Raw genomic sequence first — 19,943 nt, forward strand, 5'->3', positions numbered from 1 at the left:
TTTGCAAGCCCTTGTCATGATCGCAATACTCGCACCTTGAGTTAGACATTGACGAAAGGGGCCACCCTGTTGTTTCCCTGTCTATGTTCCAATACTCGCAACCGAGTGGGACTTAAGGGGTTATTTATCAGGGTGGTGTGGTGCTCTCCCCATCATGGAGGCACCCCGTTGGCAACAGGCTAGAGATATCTGGCTATCCCGTGTTTTGAGACTCGTAACTGAGGCTCCACGGACTCTTGTTTTGCATATTTAAATTTTTGGGGGCATCAGTGGAGACTCTTGATTGAGTACTTCATTGGAATTTTTTTCGCTGTTCTCCTTGAGTTCAGTGATTACTGTGTTTTGTTGGTTGATTTTTCATTGCCCCAACTAGCCAGAATCCTACCCCACACTGACGAGGGGCAAAAACCCCGAAACGGCTGTCTGTGGGTGGAAGCCTGCCTTTGCAAGCCCTTGTCATGATCGCAATACTCGCACCTTGAGTTAGACATTGACGAAAGGGGCCACCCTGTTGTTTCCCTGTCTATGTTCCAATACTCGCAACCGAGTGGGACTTAAGGGGTTATTTATCAGGGTGGTGTGGTGCTCTCCCCATCATGGAGGCACCCCGTTGGCAACAGGCTAGAGATATCTGGCTATCCCGTGTTTTGAGACTCGTAACTGAGGCTCCACGGACTCTTGTTTTGCATATTTAAATTTTTGGGGGCATCAGTGGAGACTCTTGATTGAGTACTTCATTGGAATTTTTTTCGCTGTTCTCCTTGAGTTCAGTGATTACTGTGTTTTGTTGGTTGATTTTTCATTGCCCCAACTAGCCAGAATCCTACCCCACACTGACGAGGGGCAAAAACCCCGAAACGGCTGTCTGTGGGTGGAAGCCTGCCTTTGCAAGCCCTTGTCATGATCGCAATACTCGCACCTTGAGTTAGACATTGACGAAAGGGGCCACCCTGTTGTTTCCCTGTCTATGTTCCAATACTCGCAACCGAGTGGGACTTAAGGGGTTATTTATCAGGGTGGTGTGGTGCTCTCCCCATCATGGAGGCACCCCGTTGGCAACAGGCTAGAGATATCTGGCTATCCCGTGTTTTGAGACTCGTAACTGAGGCTCCACGGACTCTTGTTTTGCATATTTAAATTTTTGGGGGCATCAGTGGAGACTCTTGATTGAGTACTTCATTGGAATTTTTTTCGCTGTTCTCCTTGAGTTCAGTGATTACTGTGTTTTGTTGGTTGATTTTTCATTGCCCCAACTAGCCAGAATCCTACCCCACACTGACGAGGGGCAAAAACCCCGAAACGGCTGTCTGTGGGTGGAAGCCTGCCTTTGCAAGCCCTTGTCATGATCGCAATACTCGCACCTTGAGTTAGACATTGACGAAAGGGGCCACCCTGTTGTTTCCCTGTCTATGTTCCAATACTCGCAACCGAGTGGGACTTAAGGGGTTATTTATCAGGGTGGTGTGGTGCTCTCCCCATCATGGAGGCACCCCGTTGGCAACAGGCTAGAGATATCTGGCTATCCCGTGTTTTGAGACTCGTAACTGAGGCTCCACGGACTCTTGTTTTGCATATTTAAATTTTTGGGGGCATCAGTGGAGACTCTTGATTGAGTACTTCATTGGAATTTTTTTCGCTGTTCTCCTTGAGTTCAGTGATTACTGTGTTTCCCCCAGTGTAATGATAACGTCTTCTCTCTTATTCCGGTAGAGGAGAGGAGCATTCGGTTGTTGGAATACCAAAGAGAACTGCTTCAAAACATGATGGAAATCTTCCCACCTAACGTTGCTGGTGGCAAAGAGCATAGTTCTGACCAGAGTGTGGGAACAACCAGCAGGTCTACAACCATCGTTGGAACACTCTTCAAAGTGTGGGACACTTTTATGCCACCCCCTTGGGAAATTTCCACGAGTACAAAGCCTATTGTCAGAAGGAGGGACAAGTATTGGCGGATGTTGAGGCAGTACTTGACTGTCCTGTCTGATCCCTGTGCACCCTACAATTATTGGTGGTCCAAGCTGGACATGTGGCTAGAACTGTCCCTCGACGCCTTGGAGGTGCTGGCCTGCCCTGCCAACGGTGTTCACTCTGAGAGGGTGTTTAGCGCAGTTGGGGTAATTATCACAGATAAGCACAGCCGCCTGTCAACTGACAGTGCTGACAGGCTGACGCTTATAAAAATGAGCAGCCACTGGATTGACCCAGACTTTGCATCTCTTCTGGTGGAAAGCAGCAAATTATGAAGTGCCATGCGTCTGCTCAAGTTAATTTCCCCCTCCTTTCCTCCTCCTCCACCTCTAGCACCGTATAAATAAAAATTTTTAAGACGGGGCGACAAAAGACTTGCACAAATTTTTGGAGGGCTCACCTCAAGGGCCTCCATATTTTTTTTTTTTCGGGGGCTCACTTTAAGGACATCCATATAATTTTTTCGAGAGCTCACCTTAAGGGCCTCAAAATAATTTTTGAGAGGGCTCAACTCAAGGGCAGCAAACTTAATTTTTGGAAGGCACGCCTTAAGGGCCTCAAACTCCATTTTGAAGGGCTCACCTCAAGGGCATTTAATTTAATCTTTGGAAGGCTCACCTCAAGGACCTCTACATCAATTTTTGGAGGGCTCACATCAAGGGCTTCTAACTCTATTTTTGAGGGCTTACCTTAAGGGCCTCTAACTTCATTTTTGGAGAGCTCACCTCAAGAGCCTCTAACTCCATTTCCCATTGCTTATGCCATCTGTGGTTGTCAAAGGCAATTTTATTTCAAGGGGTGCATGAAAACTTTTTTTTTTTTTGCTTACAATTCGGCTTTCAGTCAAGCTAATGTAAAGGAAAGAAGGTTTCTTTCTATTTTTTCAACTGTACGTAAAGGTTATATTGTGTTTGGAGTGTATTGTTAAGAGGCTGTGATAGTGAAGTAATACTGTGACTTGGTCATGTTACATGCACCTAGGCATGCTTCGCCTGCTGTCCCAGTTGCATTTCAGAAGTGTGTGTATCATTTTCTGAGGTGTCATTGTGGACTTAGTGACTTCCAAGTGGTCGAATTTAGATTTCCAAGAAACAAGCATTTTTCTCTGATATTCAGTAAAATAACGGTCTGTTCGAATTACATTTTGAACTGTCGAATATTTTACTACTCGCTCATCTCTAGTGCTGACACAGTAACAGCTCCATCCATTTAGTTTAAAAAATGCTTTTATTTAGGAAAAAAAATGTTTAAAAAATTGTCAATTAGACAAAGTACTTCTACATCCACCTTCATAATATAGACATGAAAATAAAGAGACAGATTTTATTTAATTTCGGTCTTGCAATTACATGAAGCGCCACAGGCCTTGTTCATGCTGGCGTCCCCACACCAGTCTTTTGCCAGTACATCGCAGTTGCTGTATGTGTCATTGAGTTTACAAGGGTTAGCTGGAAAGAAGAAGACAACATTAGGGACATGTCTGTACAGATAATACTCTTACAGATAATAAATATATTAATGTATACTGTATACTCAAATTTATAGCATGCAAGGGTCTAATAAGATCAGGGGCATCAGCCTTAAGACATATGGTGACCCCCTGAAAAATCCCACAATCCATCTCTGCACAAAAACACCCCACCCTACTGCTGCCACCAATGACCCTGGTTTGGTGTGTTTATACAGAGAGATCTATCTGACTTATTTTTAGAAAATAAAACATGTTTCCATCAGATTGTCTCAGTGACACATTAGAAATAGCCATGGAAATTTGCTATAACATTGATACTTACTGCACAAGTTATTTCTACAATTGTTGGGACAGTCTCCACATCTTGGTCCACTTTTGTAAGGGGTACTCATAGAATTAACATAGTTTCCTCTGAAATAATTGAAATAGAAATACAGTATATTAATAGACATCAAATAAAAGAAAAAAAAATATAGAATTTACTGGTGTTTTGCAAAGGCCGGAAGTGGAAGTACGTTTATCAGACGATTGCTGGCCCCCTTGCATTGGACCTTTTCTCTCTGCTGTCGTTGTGTTCTTGGGCTGGAATCTCTTTAGACTATATTAGGCTGGGTTCACACTATGTTTTTTCATCCGTTTGTATTTAAAAAAAAAAAAAAAAGGATGAAAAACGGATGCATTTGTCTGCATCCGTTTTGATCCATTTTTCCATTGACTTTCATGAAAAATTGTATCAAAATGTACACAAAAATGTGGTCGACTACTTTTTCGTGCGTTTTGATCCCTTTTTTTTTTTTTTACAATGGAAGTCAATGGAAAAACAGATCACAAATGCATCTGTTTTCCATCTGTTTCTGCGTGGGGAAAAAGAAAAAAAACAGATTGCAAAAATGTATTCTCCTCCACCTAAATTCTAAAAGTTTCTCTCATTCTCACTGTGTCAGCACCTTGCTGTGCAGCTTTCCCAGGTTTTTGTCTAAATCCAATTAACTGATTTCAAGATTCTGACAGCCAGCTTCTTTTATGCCCCTTGCACACGTCTACAATTCACTATCTGCATACTGTTCACAAGTGATTTGCAAATATACCCATTGTATTCTATGGGACAATTCGTATGATCATAGATTCTGCAGTCTGTGCATTTGGCCCAGACTGCAAAAAGTTCCTACATGGAGATTATTTACTGGTCTGTCTCCCTCACTTCCTCTCTTCGAGCTGCGTTCAGCACAGCAGATAATATTTGCTTTACAGCCTCTATATCTGACTATGCCAAATCATAGATAGAAGGGGGGGGGGGATTACCACTTCCCTGTATTAAAGAGGATGTACCACCTGGTACATCCTCTTTAACCTAAACCCACTGATCGAACGGCGCCGGCACGGGGAAGCCCTCCTTCCCCTCCCCCATTGCTACTGCAAAGACCTGTGCACAGGAGTTGCAGCATTTTACTACACATGTTCCGATACACCATGCAGGGTTAAATGTAATAGAGGAACATATGTAATACTTACCTACGGCTTCTGTGCACTATACAGAGATATGCATGCATATGATAGGAACATATGTAATATTGACCTAGGGCTCTTGTGAACAGATCTTCATCTCGCTTCATAATGTGCACTGACATGGTTTCTTATAGCCGCTATTCACTGAATGGTGGCCACAGAAAACTGACAAGTCAGTTGTTTGCGGCGCCGCTAGGAGTCCTGGCCGGAGGGTATACTATTTGTATACCCTCCGGCCGGGATCCCGTAGACACTTGGCCAACATATTTTTTTCGTATTTATACGGCCGTTGTTGCAAATTACAAAAACGACCGTATAAATACAAAAAACTATGTTGTGTGAACATAGCCTTAACCTGTGAGGATCAATACATATATAGACAAGCAGGTGGGATCAGCACCAAACTTATTATCCAGTTTTAAAGGAGAAATCACACAGCTTTCCCAAGGATGGATGAACATTTGAATAGAAAGACAGAGGGGAAAATACCAACACATTTTTATTATGCATTTATTTAATATTATTACTTACGGTGGGCAGTACTGGCACACATAGAAGTACTTGTATTTTGGCCCATTTGGACAATAAGCCACCGCGCATCCCATCGCCCGACAGTTATTCCAGACTTGCTGTAAAAAAACAAATGTCACAAGCATTTATAGACAGCAACAGTCCATTAAAGATGAGTGATAAGTATCTAATTGGCTAATACCTTCCCCAATCACATACTTTTTTTTCTCCTTATTAAACGATCAGTTCTATTTATTAAGTTTTCATTATTTATATCTGTTTCTATCAACTTTCCCTTACTTCTGGATGAAGACCCCTGGACTTCTGGAGCAGACCCCCCCCCCCCCCCCCCCCGACCATTAAAAGAACACTGAAGCCAATGTTCAGGTGTGTCCAGTCTTACCTTTCCCTTAGATAAGTTGGGTTTCTAACAAACAGATCTGGTTGCAGTTGAATTCCAACATGCCCCCCCCCCCCCCCCACACACACACACACACACACACCTTCCCCAATATCATCTGTTGGGAGAGTCTGGAGGCCTCCATACACGAGAGTCCCACTAGTGGTTTTGGTTAGAGAGCGGCTGCTGAATTTGGATAAAGCTCCAAGGTTGTCTGGAAAACATAGATACAGGCATTGACTATATCCATGTTTTCCACGTAGCCTTAGGGCTTTATCCAACTTCAGCAGCCACGGCTAATCAAATGCTGAAATTTCGGGTTCGGGTGGACTCGAGCATGCTCTAGATTCGCTCATCTCTAGTTTTGGTTGAAAAAAAAACTGACGGAAATACTATGTGTGAACATAGGATAAAGGGGTTATCCAGCATTAGACAAACAAGGCCACTTTCTTCCGGAGACAGCACTACTCTTGTCTCCTGTTTGGAATGGGATTTTGCAACTCTGTTCCATTGAGCCATGTCTTTCTAACGCTAGAGAACTCCTTTAAAGCTAGTTGATTGGATACTCAGCCTGTTAACTTTTTTTTTTTTACGAGCAGCAGAGCACCATGAGGTGCATGGTCGAGCATTGAGCTCAATCACATGCTTGCTCAACTCTAATGATCTTCTTTTGTTCCCTGTTACAGCCATTTCCAGTGTAGACATTACAGGGAAACAATCAGCAGGTTTGAGTGCCGATATGTCCCTTTTGTGAAGATGAACATAAGTCTCTTACCTTCATCATGGGAGCCATTCCCGTGTATGTAGTAGCTAGTCGGGCACTTTGGAACACTGGGGGTGGGGATACCATCCTCAGAGCACTGGTCTTCTCCCAGCCAGCCCGCCCCTCCTGATGAATATCATTGGTGCTCTAGGTTGTTGGTCCTGCCACCAGTGCTCCAAAGCGTCCAATGTGGGTATAACTGTAAACTATACAGAAATGGTGTAGAGGATTCTTTCATCCTTAGCGCCCCATGAACAAAACGGACATATCAGCAGGTTAGATTTGTCTAACCTGCTTATAGTTTACCTTTCAAAAAAAGTCACAAGATACAACATTGTAATAAATTCATCAGATAGATGTCATAGAAGAAGCCATGGTACCTGAGTGTAGTGTCCGACAACTGCACCTTGATAGTTTGCTCCTTTTCCATAAGTGAAATCTTTCTTTTCATCATCAAATGACTTGAATGCCACATCCCAGCCGGCAAGATACGAGGACATGAAAAGGTTTTCTCCACATTGAAATTCTGAATAATACAGTGTTTTATATCAGTATTTTATAAAGGGTTTTAACCTGATGATTCTCTCTGTGGTCTGAAGGATGAAGCCATCTTATAATACAGCAAAGAGACCTCTGCCATGAGCCCTCCACTATTAGGCCGGGTTCACACCATGTAAAAAACACGGCCGTATTTCATACAAATGGCCGAAGTTGCATAAATAACTGCCGTTATTTTGGAAATAACAGCCGTTATTTGTGCAATTACGGCCGTTTGTATGAAATACGGCCGCTTTTTTTTACATGTGAATCCGGCCTTAAGGGTTACAACAAGTTTATAACATGCTCAGCTCATTCTAAATTACATATTTCTAACTATATTGTATCATAGGTGCCAACATTAAAAAAAAAAAAATCTCAGAACACTTTGACTTTGCCAGCGAGGGGAGTGGCTTCTTGTGTATGTGGTTTATATGGGTGTGGTTTGTCGGGTGTGATCACCCGTGTTTTTTTTCCCCCCAGAATTCTCCCTATATTGTCCTCATTGTGTAGAACTTACAGTTAGTACAATACAAAGAGTATACTACACATCCCAGTATCAGACCTTCAGCATATTACATATTCCAGTATCAGACCTCCAGCATATTACAGACCCCAGTATTAGACCTCCAGCGTATTACAGACCCCAGTATCAGGACCCCAGTTTATTACACATCTCAGTATCAGGTCCCCAGCATATTATACACCCCAGTATCAGGTCCCCATCATAATATAGACCCAATATCAGCACCATCCTTACTTCAATATAAACTCCCCATCTGCATTGCTCCAGACTGTAGAGGTGCCTCTTTTGTGCTCCCATCTGTCAGGTCCTATGTATGTTTTGCTCCCATGAAGTATTTAGGCCACATTTAGGCCCACCGATAGTACTTAGGCCCCCTCAATGCTCTCAAATAGTAATAAGCTCCCCCATATGTATCCTTATATAGTGGATAAGTAGACTCAACTCTAGACATCCCCCTGTAAGCCCCTCCTCCCATCATGCTAGGCATCTCTCCTTTTAGTTAACCTTCCCTCCCACCACTCTCTTGTGGCTGGAGAGAGAGGTACTGTCAGAGAGGTGAACCAATGGTTCCTCCCTCTGTCAATGCACTACATGACTATAAGGACCCATTAGGGGTGCTTATGGTTAAATGCATTAGGGGGCAGGGCTTTCAGTGTGCCCAGTGAATGCATAGAGAACAGTACATAACATTACACTGATCATCCCCAGGTTCACCTACCTTGGGTGGTTCTAGCCTCTGGTTTGCTGTGCTCAAATTTACATTGTTTGGCCCACCAATCAGCATTCTTTGCCACTGCAGGGTCCCAAGACTTAGAAAAAGGAAAAGGATAAAAGGGTAAAGTTTCTCATTCCATTAAATTTTTACAACAAATTCCAAAACCCATAAAAATATATGTGGACATTCCTATCCAGGAACATCCAGCATTTTACAAAAATAACAAGGGGAAGTGCAGTCATATCAGTTTGCCATCACTTCCTGTTACTTTTGCCCATTCCAGAAAAGAGAGAGACAAAAATATCTCTGGAATTAAAGGATCTATCATTACCAAATTAAAGCCAATGATTCCAAGTGCTTGTCCCAGTAGTCATGGCAGTGCAGTATATTACATATTGTGTCCATTCACATGAACAGGACCCCTTTGCTACTTTGAAGAGCAGTGTCTGGGCATTTAAGGAGGTACATTTTTTTATATTTCTATGAAATGCCTAAATGTCCTACACAAATACTGTATCAAAACAGGTGCTGGGAATTATACCTTACTAATCTACTAATGCTAGCTTATCCTGAGGAAAAGCATTGTTGAGTTTAAAGGGGTACTCCGGGCCGGGGGGTATTTTTTGAGGATCGCTGGGGAGGTGGTGGAAATTAAAGCCGGAGGTCACTTACCACCCCCGTTCCAGCGCTGGTGCTCGGATCGCACCGCCCGGTCTCGCGGCCGCTTCCTGGTCAGAGCTGCCGCATGAGACGTTATTTTAAGGCAGCTCTGCCAATCAGCGGCTGTAGCGGGGTCCCCCTTCCGCCACTGAATGGCAGAGCTGTCTTGAGACTTCACGTCTCATGCGGCAGCTCTGACCCGGAAGCGGCCGCGGGATAGGAGTACCAGGTGGCGCGATCCGGGCACCGGCGCTGGAACGGAGAAGGTAAGTGACCTCCGGCTGGATCGCCTAATCATCTTTGTGTTTCCCATTGCAATCACAGATGGCTCCCGGGACAGTCCACAAGCCTTGGAGCCAGCTCTGATCTGAGCAGGAGACGCGAAACTGGAATTACGGGCGCTTTCTAAATAAATAATAATAATAATAATAATAGAAAGCATTTGCAAAATTGCTTATTTTTGCATTAGCTAGCAGTTAAAAAAAGATGAGAACACCCCTTCAATGGGAGTCTACCACCACTTTTCCATCGGTCAAAACGCATCAGTTATTTAAAATACACAAAAATATGGTCAGCTATGTTTTTGTGTATGTTAAAACAGTTAAAAAAAGTTTAGATCCTTCTTTTTTTTAATATGGAAGTCAGTGGAAAAAAAACGGATCAAAATGGAAGCACACTAATGCATCGAATTTAACATCTGTTTTTCCCATCTGTTATTCCACCCGTTTTTTGCAGAAACAGATGAAAAAAAAAAAAAAAATTGCAAAAATGTGAAGTGAACCCAGCCTTGGTATATTAAAGTACTGTGTCTCTGTCCTGGAAATAGACAATGCCCATCTGGATCCCTCCCATCCTCTCCTTTAGCCACATCTGCCCTTAAAGAGTGACTATCTCTTCCTATACCATAACTTACCACTTCTACCATGTTGCTTGCACTTGGCTCAACGGTGCTTCTGTAAGTATTTGTTATGTTGACAATTTTTTTCTGCACATCCGGATTGTCTGTAGATACAGCGGCCATTGGATCAGCAACCTAAAAGACGAACAATGGACAGGTAAGATTCTTCCTGATCTCAGCAATAAGAGGAGGTCAGGGGTATAACAGCTAAGACCAAACGCCCATACCAGTAATCAGCCAAGAGATATTCCGGTTATTAATACTTTCTTTACACCAGTCAGTTGTCATCTGATGATCTGTGGTCTTTTTGGATAGTCACGTGCTAGAGCTGAATTCTAAAATGATTTTATACTTTTATGATAATCTATATTACAGGTTGTAAACCCTTGAGCTATTAAAGGTTTAGGATTAGGGAAGGATAACCTCCTCTGCCATTAGTCATCATCTCAGCCCGGAATAGATTCTGCTAACTCTGCATTAAAAAAACACGAGTAGGAAAACAAAAACACCTAGTTCCTTGGATAGTTTGCCAAGAAGGATAGGTCCTTTCTAACCTGTATAATTCTTATTTCCTTATTCTTCAACTAAGTGTTGAAATAAAAGGTGGAATGATTAGGGGCAAGAACCCCTAGATAGTTGAATAGATGGGTGATTCTTCCTTCTGGAGGATCTTCTCCAATAACAATTTTCAATACTGTTTCACGATACTTGAGCACTGGCTTGTTTAGTTACTTCCTCCAATAGGTGGCATCAGAGAGCAAGCTCTTTGCCTTCTGGAAGAGATCTAATTGATTTTTTTTTAAAATCTTTCAACACATTAAACGTTTTAACTAATTAAATATTTTTACCAGTGTTGGATTTCATGGTCTACAACTAGAGATGAGCACACATGCTCCACCTGAGTCACGAACCCATTGAAAACAATGGCCCCCGGGCAAAGCAGACGGTACCTGGTTAACATGAAATCTTAAACAAGTGACAGTCTGGCCCCCGGGGGGGGGGGGGGGGGAGAGGGGGGAGATAACCCTCTGGGGGCCAGCCTGTATTCAGTTGGGGGGAAGAAAAAACTAAACTTACTTCTCCAGTTTTTTATTTGCACCCAAGACCAACAAGCTTTTAGTTTGGACATTTTTACATGCTATGATCACACACTTTTTTTCTTAAACTAATGGCCACCAATTTTATTTAAACCTTACCTGACCCTTAACAGATGATGGGGCTAACTCATAACTGATGGGGCAGTGGCTCTCATGCAATGAATAGTCACTGAGTATGAGGAAAGCCCGACTTCCGGGCTTTCTCCTTGTCTCCTTAAAGGGTTTATCACCACCAGGAGACAGCATCACTACTACTTATCAGCTGCTGTTTGTCCTACAGGAAGTTGTGTATTCTTTTCAGTCCTACGAGCAGGAGAGGTTTTCTATGGGGATTTGCTTCTGCTCCGGACAGTTCCTGTCATGGACAGAGGTGGCAGCAGAGAGCACTGTGTCAGACTGGAAATAATACACCACTTCCTGTAGGACAACAGCAGCTGATAATTACTCAAGATTTTCTAATAGAAGTAAATTACAAATCTCTGACACTTTTTCTGGCACCAGTTAATTTGAAAAGAAAAAAACTTTTCGTGAACAACCCCTTTAATTGCAAACCACACCTGAATTTGAGACAAGAGTTGTGTTGTCTCTGGAAGAAAGTAGCCATAATTTTCTAACTCTGAATGACCTGTTTAAAGGGGACCTGTAACCCCAGCCAGGTTTTGTGGGCCCTTGGTCGAGAGAGCCTCAGCGGGCCCCTTTGTATAGCACATCTTGGGGCACACCTACTAAATAAAGTTTGACAAAATCCCGAAAAAAACTTAATCCAGTAACTCACAGTTGACATCTTCTTTGATCTGAGGCGATCGCTCTCCGTTTCTTCTCCATCTTGCCCAGACCACCATGATGATTTCTTCAAGCTACAATTCTTCTCTTCAGGACCTGTCAGACAAACATTGTAGGCTCCGCACATTTCCAGCCACTTCCTTCCCTTTTTCCCACCCATAGGCTTTCATACAGTAGTAACTCCACTGTTTGGTGTCATGTGCAGTAAAGTGAGGAGGTATGTGGGTCCTGTGCTGTGCCCCCCATATAGTAATAATGTCCCCATGTTGTGCCCTCCATATAGTAAAATGCCCTATGTCCCCATAGTAATGCCCCCTGCCATGCCCCCATAGTAATGTCCCCTGCCCCCATAGTAATGTCCCCTGCTCTGCCCCCATAGTAATGTCCCCTGCTCTGCCCCATAGTAATGTGCCCTGCTCTGCCCCATAGTAATGTGCCCTGCTCTGCCCCATAGTAATGTGCCCTGCTCTGCCCCATAGTAATGTGCCCTGCTCTGCCCCCATAGTAATGTGCCCTGCTCTGCCCCCATAGTAATGTCCCCTGCTCCCCATAGTAATGTCCCCTGCTCTGTCCCCCTAGTAATGCCCCCTGCCCTCATAGTAATGTCCCCTGCTCCCCATAGTAATGTCCCCTGCTCTGTCCCCCTAGTAATGTATTCTGCCCCCATAGTAATGTCCCCTGCTCTGCCCCCATAGTAATGTCCCCTGCTCTGTCCCCCTACTAATGCCCCCTGCCCCCATAGTAATGTCCCCTGCTCTGTACCCATAGTATTGTCTCCTGCTCCCCATAGTAATGTCCCCTGCTCTGCCCCCATAGTAATGTCCCCTGACATGCCCCCATAGTAATGTCCCCTGCTCCCCATAGTAATGTCCCCTGCTCTGTCCCGACCCCCTTAACAAAAAACGAAAATTCCATACCTCTTCCCCTTTCTTCCCACCCCCGGACCCCCTACTCTTTCACAAAACCCCCTACTCCTCTTCCCCCCCCCCCCTCAAGAATACTCACCACAGTCTCAGCCAAAGGCTGGAGCCAGGAGGCGGGACAACTGCGCGCCGCTGCGTCCGGACGAAGCCAGTGACGTCACGCCGGAGCGTAGCCTGTGTTGAATTTCTTCTGCCAAATGATACGGCGAGCTCGAGCTGTCGCTAGCTGTTGCTAGGGACGCCGAGCTTGATCGCGGCGAGGGAGAGGTGAGCAGTTCATGCGGCCCGGGCCGGGCGGACGATTCTCGGGGAGGGGGGGGGGGTTGCTGACGGCAGCCTGGCACAAAGGCATGGGCCAGGTGCCAGAAAAATGCTGGGCCTGCATTGTGAGATGACGGGCGAGTGCCGAGGGGGGCTGTGGGCCCCGGCACTTGCCCTAGTACGCCGGGTGCTGACGCCGGCCCTGACCCCAGCTGCCGGGGTGAAGCCTGCACGACCCTCCAGTGGAGCACCTTATCATTATACCCTTCTTGAAGTCCCAGACCCCATAGCAGTCATTCTCTATGGGCGTCGGACTCATCTCTGGAGATCGCGCACGGCTTCCGATGGGGATTTCTCGGTGGCGGGACGGGGTCTGGGACCGGCACTTCGAGGAAGGGGTATGTATAAAGAGCTCAACCAGGGGGTCGGGCAGGCTTCACTCCAGCAGATCCCCTTTGACAGGTCCCCTTTGGCAGGTCTACTTTGACAGGTCCCCTTTAATGCTGCCATGATATCATCAGTGTTAAATGGTTTAATAACATCAAAAAGATCCAAATACATGTGCAGGGCACCTACCTGAACCTGGACCACATAGACCCCCAGCAGGGCACAGCACAGCACAGCAATCCACATTTTTCCTCCTGTAATACATATTTGTTGTATTATAAGAAAAAAATTGTAATAATGTAAAAAATAAAATAGAGAAGTTATCCAGCACTTAAAGGGGTACTTCGGTGAGGCCGTATTTTTCAGATCTGGCCGGGGATGGGGTGGTTATGGGCGGCGGAGGCCACTTATTGTACCTCCCCAGTTCTAGTGGCGGGACGGGGTATGGGGCGCCGCGATCTGGGACCTGGCGCTGAAATCGGGGAGATAAGTGGCCTCCACCGCCCATAACCACCCCATCCCCGGCCAGATCTGAAAAATACGGCCGCGCTTGAGTACCCCTTTAATCCTTTATGTTGCTGCCCTTATGTAAAACATAGAAATCCTATTCTTACCTCTCAACGTTCCCCTTATGTCAACATATACAATGTTTTTTAAGTCCTGGATAAGGCTGGGTTCACACTACATTTTTGCAATCTATCTTTTTGCACCTATTTTTTTTTTAAAAAACAGAGGCATTTGAGTGCATCTGTTTTGATTCGTTTTTCCATTGACTTCCATTTAAAAAAAAAAAAAAAAAAGACACCTTTTTTTTTTTTTCTTTTTTTTTTTTTTTTCTTTTTAAACATACACAAAACTTGGCCGGTCATATTTTTGTGTACGTTAAGAAATGCCTCACCCGAGTGATGTCACAGCTGGTCAGAGGAAGTGGTGATAGAATTCAGTGATCCCTGCAGGGCGAGTGGTGATAGTAATCAGTGATCACTGCAGGGCGAGTGGTGATAGTAATCAGTGATCACTGCAGGGCGAGTGGTGATAGTATCAGTGATCACTCTTTAGAGCGAGTGGTGATAGTAAACAGTCATCACTCTGCAGGGACTGCCATGAACACTGTGCTCCTGTCAGACTGCCTCCCCGTGTACTGCATCGTCCAATAAGAATATACAGTACATGAGGGGCTCTGTGTCAAGCACAGTGCTTGGTCAGAGTGAATTAGCTGAGACCAAAGCTTGGACAACCCTGCAGTTCCTGACACAAACATTGGTGGCAGCAGAGCGATATACAGTATGTCACCTCTTACAGCTGCCACTCAATGTGTAATAGTAGAAAAATATAAAATAGATAGATAGATAGATAGGAAAGAGATATATATTTTATATATTTTATATATATATTTGATATATTGCAATATGTATAAAATATAATATCCATCTCAGTTTAAACTTCTCATTTTCCTAATTTACAAGGCAATATAATCCTCTTAAAATGACATAGAAAAAAAAAATACAGAACACACATTAATCGTCAATAAATAAATAAATAAAAAAAAAACAGTAAAAACAAAGAAATTAATATAAATCTGTAAAATAATAATAAAAACAATGACATATAGTATAAATAGAAGACTATACAATAAAATAACCCTGGATTAGCAGCTGTCTGTATTCCTTACCTCTTCCTTGACTCTAGATGGAGATTCTGCACACTTGACGTCCTTCCTAGATAACAGTGATGAAGGAAATGTAAAGTCACGGCATCCGAGCGCTCTATTTATAGGGAACCTCTATCAGATACTTCCTGTGATTTGTTATAAAAGGGTGAAGCAATCTGCATCATAAAAAGCCACGAGACAATAATAACACAGGTTACACAAGTGTTGTGCAAATACACCTATGAGATTGCATTAGAGTGACATATTAGAACATCCCTATTGTTGATTGTCTACGTTACAAGTTCCTCTTACATTGGGAGAAATGTATACACTTTGTTTATGGTAACAATAATAGATTTTAAGGAAGAAGGGTATGTTCTTGCTTAACAAGCCTGGCCGCATCTGGGCACTGGGCCAATGTGATGGGCAGACATAGACAATACTAGGTAACAGGATTAAAGCTTGTAATTCTTTGAGATTGATGGAGGTAATGGACTGTACCTGCCTTGGGAAAAAGATCAAAGTTTTCTTAAAGGGGTTATTAAAATGAAAAGAGGAAGGGTATGTTCTTGTTTAAATAGTGTGGCCACCTCTGGGCATTGGGCCATATGGTGAGCCGAAATAAATAATACTATGTATAAAGATTATGGTTTATAAGATTGACAGAGGTAATGGCCAATATTTGTCTTGGGAAATAGATCAGTCTGAATCAGTTCTTAAAGGGGGTGTCAAAATTAAAGGTAAAAAAGGGTATGTTCTTGTATGAACAGCATGGGCAATCTGGGCAGTGGGCCATATGATGAGCTGAAATAAACAATACTACGTACCAGGATTACGGCTAATAATGCTCTGAGATTGTTGGAGGTAATGGGCAATACTGGGAAATAGATTAAACTGATTACACATTCTCAAAGGGTTGTTAAAGGAAAAAGGGCAGGTTCTTGTTTAAACAGCCTGGCCACAACTGGGCATTGGGCCATTTAATAGGCAGTAAAAAAAAAATCAGCTAAAAGGACTATGGCTAATCATCTAAGACTAATGGAGGGAACGGGAGGTACTTGTCTTGGACGAAAATATCAAACTGTTACCATTTCCTTAAGGGGGTCTTAAAAGAAAAAGAGTTAATGGAAGGGGGTTGCTCTTCAAGAATGCATATCTTCTAGCCAGAGAAGAGAATAGCTGCAGAGAATGTCTCGTATGTTGTTTAAAATTGGTTCTTAAATCAGCAGAGAAAGGGATATACTACATATTTGCAATTTACTTAATTTTTTTTTTTTTTTTTTTTGCCTGTTCTCTATATGAAATACAATGCTGTACATTCAGCCACTAGGTGTTTCAATTACTGGAAAACTGCTGTCCAGGCTCCATCACTAAGGCCATTTGGTCTTCAGTAACAGCAATAAAAGAGACCAAATGTCTGGTCTCTTGATCTCTTAATCTGCAGTGCTATGTCATACTCATGTGGCCCAGAGTGTCATTGCCCCAGGTATGCCATGCCTCTCTTTTTTTTCCTTCCTTACCCCCCTCATCATTAGGAACGCCCCCAGAAAGGATTTTTCCTATTCATCCCTTGTCTAAGCTGCACCTTGGCTATAGCGACACAGTTTAGACGAACGATGAAAAGAAATCCTTTCTGGGGGTGTTCCTAATGATGAAGTGGGTTGGAAGGAAGAAAGGAGAGGAGCCGCAGGCCTGGGGCACAGACACTCTCAGCCACACTAGTATGACAATGCGCTGGAGATTAAAAGATTATTTTTTGCATATTTTGGTGCATTTTAAAAGATACGACCGATAAGGATTTAGGGCCCTATTCCACTGGACGATTATCGTTTGCATATCATTAACGATTAACGATCGCAAACGACCACTATTGCGAAAGACCTGAAAACGTTCACTCATTTCCATTGAACGATAATCGTTACTTATGATCGTAATTGCGATCGTTTTTTCTTCGCTATTTATTCGCTATTGCATTCGTATCTATTGCGAACGACCGAACGATGTCTTATTCAACGCGAACGATTTGCGAACGAGCAACGATAAAAATAGGTCCAGGTCTTATAAAGCGATCAACGATTTCTCGTTCGGTCGTTAATCGTTAACTGCATTTCAACCGAACGATTATCGTTTAGATTCGAACGATTTAACGATAATCTGAACGATAATCGTCCAGTGGAATAGGGCCCTTACTCTCAAATGGAAGGCACTAGCAATTTGGTGGGGTGGGTTGGTGGATACAGAGTTGCTTTAAAGTGGAGCTATATCCCTCTTTAGCTGCGTACCTCATCTTTGTGTTTTTTTTTCCTCTCTAGATCCCACCATTTTGGAGACGTTTGATTTAGAGCATTGAGGGTGTTTCTCGGCCCCACAGAGCAACCCCTCAGCCTGCATGCTCCTTTTTCAGTCACGCCTACTATACATATATTTGCATAATCAGGCCGGTAAAAAATTCACCTGATATTGTGATTATAATATAAGTGTCTGCCAAAAATTGTGTCTGGTATTGCATATCAGGGTACCTGCAAACCCACATATGGCTCCTACACTAAAGAGGTGCTGTGTCTGGAAAAAAAAAGCAGATAAAGCCTCCTACAATTCCTTTGTTATAATATAAAGGAACCTTACCACCCATACAGCATTAATCCTGAAGACTCCAATATTAATGAAACCAAATGAAGACTATTCACAACGTCCATCGTCTTAAGGGTGTTTTTTTTATTTTTAGACACCTCATCTTCTCTAGCCTTAGTTGTCTTACATTAAATATGTCTAATACAGTATGATTCCTGTAAGCCTAACTAAACAAGGGAGGTTTGTTAGAATAAACAGTACAGTGCAGGGCACATCATCATTGGGATTAACAGACGGGAACATCTTATCTATTCTCTGCAGGCAGAGTCAAAGGATACAACAATGCATACATTGTAGCATGGGATTCTAGTTTTCAAAAAGTTCTGCCATCTTTCTATTCCTATTAAATACAGGTGTGCTAGGTTGTGTTAATAGAATATTAATATATTAAAGAGGCTGTTCCATCTGCCAAAAATTTAACTCAGCGCCTCACTTACTGATTTGGCGCGGGGGGAGCAGTACTTAGCATAATCAGATTGGCAGCACTGTAACTCCTCCTAAGGCTATATACAGGTTCGCTCCAGGGACAATCCAAGACTTGAAGATGTGGGTAAGTTGAGTGGGAGAGAGGGAGTTAAAGGGGAATTATCAGTAGGTCAGACAAATCTAACCTGCTGTTAGCTCCCTGTAGTGTCTGGGACGCTGAGGAGAAAGGTATATTTCTTACCTTCCTCCTCGGCACCGGTCCCACGCTGTTAGTTGGCGTAATCTTCTACCGGGAGCACTGTTCGGGCACTGCCCCACCCCCACAGTATCATCCGGCGTGCCCGCTCCATTGAATATCAGTGTTTGGATGATGCTTCCGAAGATCCCACCTGAGTGTGTTCTAGCCCTCTCAGAGCAGGAACAGTGGTCAGGAATCTAGGCAAAGGGCTGACAGCAGAATGTAGGGGGAACGGGGCCAAACTTCAAAAGAAAGCAATTTTGCAAATGCAAAGTATTTGAATTTGTTTTTCTTCTTTTGCATTATCTAAAAAAAGTTTAGGTGATGGGAATACCTCTACAAACTGTAAAGTAGTCCCAGACAGATTGGAATCCTTGACCCATGAGGATCTTGTAGTACATTCCCAATTTACATAGGTGGTGGAATGACTGAGCTGGAAAACCCAAAAGGTCACCATGAGGATTGGTTATATAACATGCCCACGCCCCTATGTTTATAATTGCGCTCTATAAAATAGTAACAAATTGCCTTCTCCGAGTGAACTTCCCTAATTCCTGTAATTATATTTATGGATAGATGAACCACCTAAGTCTTGTTTGATGTCTAATCCGGACGTCTGCTCTACAGCTCCTCCTAGTCTACCAACCTAACGTGCAAAACTTTGATGATCTTGATGACGGAGAACAGGTGGCATAACTGAAGGGATCTTGTATAAATCATTTTAATGATTGAAAGAGGATGATAGTTTTCATAAAATTTATACTTACAACGTTTATTAAAGGAAAATAAATCTTATTGTCAATCTTGGAATGCGAAAAAAAAAAAGCCATTTGGGAACAATAACACATATATATATATTTGTATTTTGTTTTATATGTATTGTATTTTGTTACAAAGAAACATATATAGGTCTTTATAGGTGCATTACAGGTAGAACTTTTAAGAATTTTACCAAATGGACACAATCCTGAGTGAGACTGCATCATGTTATAGAGCAGAAGAAGCTGGGAAGATTAATATATATTTTTATGGGAAAAGATTCAATATAACTTGTAATTTAGTGATTCTAATCTCTAATATTTCTATGATAAAGAGTCAAACATAGGTCCGCAATCTTTCCCCAGAGTTAGAGTATTATAGCTCTCATTCACTTTGTATTGTACCACGTAACAGCCCTGAGTATGGATGTGCGCATGCGCAGGTGGATTCACCTGGACTATGCTCACCCGGGCGGACGTAAGTGACGCTCTTATGCCCTCGGGCCATTTTGGTCGTGGGCATCGGCATGTCGCTGGACGCCTTGGGAGGAGCGGTGTGATTTCCGGGAATCACCCGCGCATGAGCCGATAGATCCGGAAGTGGAGATGACATCAGCGGGTTAGGGTATAAAGAGAGCCCACATGATCAAAAAAGCAACACCCCTTGAGCATTGGGGAATTGGCCAGACTTGTGAGACTAATGGGTAAGATGCAATGTTCTTACATGGGGTTTGCGCAATAATTACAAGTATTTTTACACATGAGCGTAGTGTGGCTATTGTGTACTAGATATGCTCATTGATAGTGCTGCCAAATAGGAGACATCAATGAGAC

At 43.1% G+C, this 19,943-nt stretch overlaps 1 protein-coding gene across 1 annotated transcript; it reads right to left on the reverse strand.

Annotated features, from left to right (window-relative positions):
* Positions 1–3,176: 3,176 nt before the first annotated feature.
* Positions 3,177–15,183, reverse strand: LOC138796052 (cysteine-rich venom protein-like). Its single transcript, XM_069975945.1, has 8 exons — positions 15,078–15,183; positions 13,595–13,659; positions 9,970–10,089; positions 8,400–8,490; positions 6,999–7,144; positions 5,477–5,574; positions 3,762–3,850; positions 3,177–3,416 (listed from the first exon to the last, which is right to left on the reverse strand). Exons 2-8 carry the CDS (start codon positions 13,649–13,651, stop codon positions 3,292–3,294), a joined length of 726 nt encoding a protein of 241 aa, XP_069832046.1. The 5' UTR covers positions 13,652–13,659; positions 15,078–15,183; the 3' UTR covers positions 3,177–3,291.
* Between the last annotated feature and the right edge of the window lie 4,760 nt (positions 15,184–19,943).

Source organism: Dendropsophus ebraccatus, chromosome 6 (assembly GCF_027789765.1).
Source record: "Dendropsophus ebraccatus isolate aDenEbr1 chromosome 6, aDenEbr1.pat, whole genome shotgun sequence".
Classification (NCBI taxonomy): Eukaryota; Metazoa; Chordata; class Amphibia; order Anura; family Hylidae; genus Dendropsophus; species Dendropsophus ebraccatus.